This window comes from Gracilinanus agilis, chromosome 5 (assembly GCF_016433145.1).
Source record: "Gracilinanus agilis isolate LMUSP501 chromosome 5, AgileGrace, whole genome shotgun sequence".
NCBI classification, from domain to species: domain Eukaryota; kingdom Metazoa; phylum Chordata; class Mammalia; order Didelphimorphia; family Didelphidae; genus Gracilinanus; species Gracilinanus agilis.
This window is the reverse complement of record NC_058134.1, coordinates 222,022,500-222,023,359: the sequence shown is the minus strand read 5'-3', so window position 1 is coordinate 222,023,359 and position 860 is coordinate 222,022,500. Positions and strand designations below refer to the sequence as shown.

General features: G+C 51.4%; 1 protein-coding gene across 1 annotated transcript in view; it reads right to left on the bottom strand.

Annotated features, from left to right (window-relative positions):
• SYN3 (synapsin III) overlaps positions 1-638 on the bottom strand; it is a 420,985-nt gene extending 420,347 nt beyond the window's left edge. Inside the window, exon 1 of the mRNA XM_044679132.1 lies at positions 328-638. Coding sequence (XP_044535067.1) covers positions 328-638 — 311 coding nt within the window. The remainder of the gene's footprint in view (positions 1-327) is intronic.
• Positions 639-860: the final 222 nt, after the last annotated feature.

Genomic DNA, 860 nt, shown 5'->3' with positions numbered 1-860 from the left:
TCAAGCTTATTTTAGATTTGTGTGTTGAATGTTGAATCAATGGGCCCTGGGCTAAGTGGGGAAACATTTCAGCATCTTTGCTAACCAATCAGTCAGCATTTGCTCAATGCCTATTATGTGCCAGGTCCTGTGGACACAAATGGAAAGAGTAAAACAGTTCCCACTTGGTGTTCTGAGCCAACAAATTGAGAAGGTGACAGTTTGAGGCTCCCTCCTGAGGCTCTGAGCCTCTGGCGGGTCTTTTCCATTCTTCCCTCTGAGTACCTCTAAGGTACACATCAGCTGCCTCTGAAAGATCCCAAATGACAACTTGGGTTCATTGCTTACCAGTCTGTATGTGCATCATCCACCACCAACAGGATCTTGGGTTTCTGGATGATGGGTGTAGGGGGTGCTGGGGGCTCCATCATCCCCGAGGCTCCCTGTGTGGTCTGCTTCATGGCACTAGAGAGGGAACTGAAGAGGCTGGAGCCAGAGGAGGAAGAGGAGGCAGACAGAGGCTGTGGGTGCCTTCTCTCCATCGCTGGGGAAACGGGGGAGCTGGTGCAACTGCTGGGACGTTGCAGGTCCATCATGTAGCCGTTGGGCAAGTTGGCCACGAAGCTGCTGTCAGAGAGGCGGCGCCGGAGGAAGTTCATGGCTGGAGCTGGAGAGGACTTGCCCAATGGGGTCCTTCACGGCCAGGATAAGTATACCCAAGCCAAGGGTCAAGGACTACCCGGGCAAGAGACTGGTGAGGAGAGGGCTAAATGTGCCAGGGGAATCCTATAGAAAGTGGCCTCTTTTTCTCAATTTCAGTGTCTTCACTTTTCTGTAGAAACAACCACAAAAAGTAGGGAAAAATTACCTTTTCTCCAACC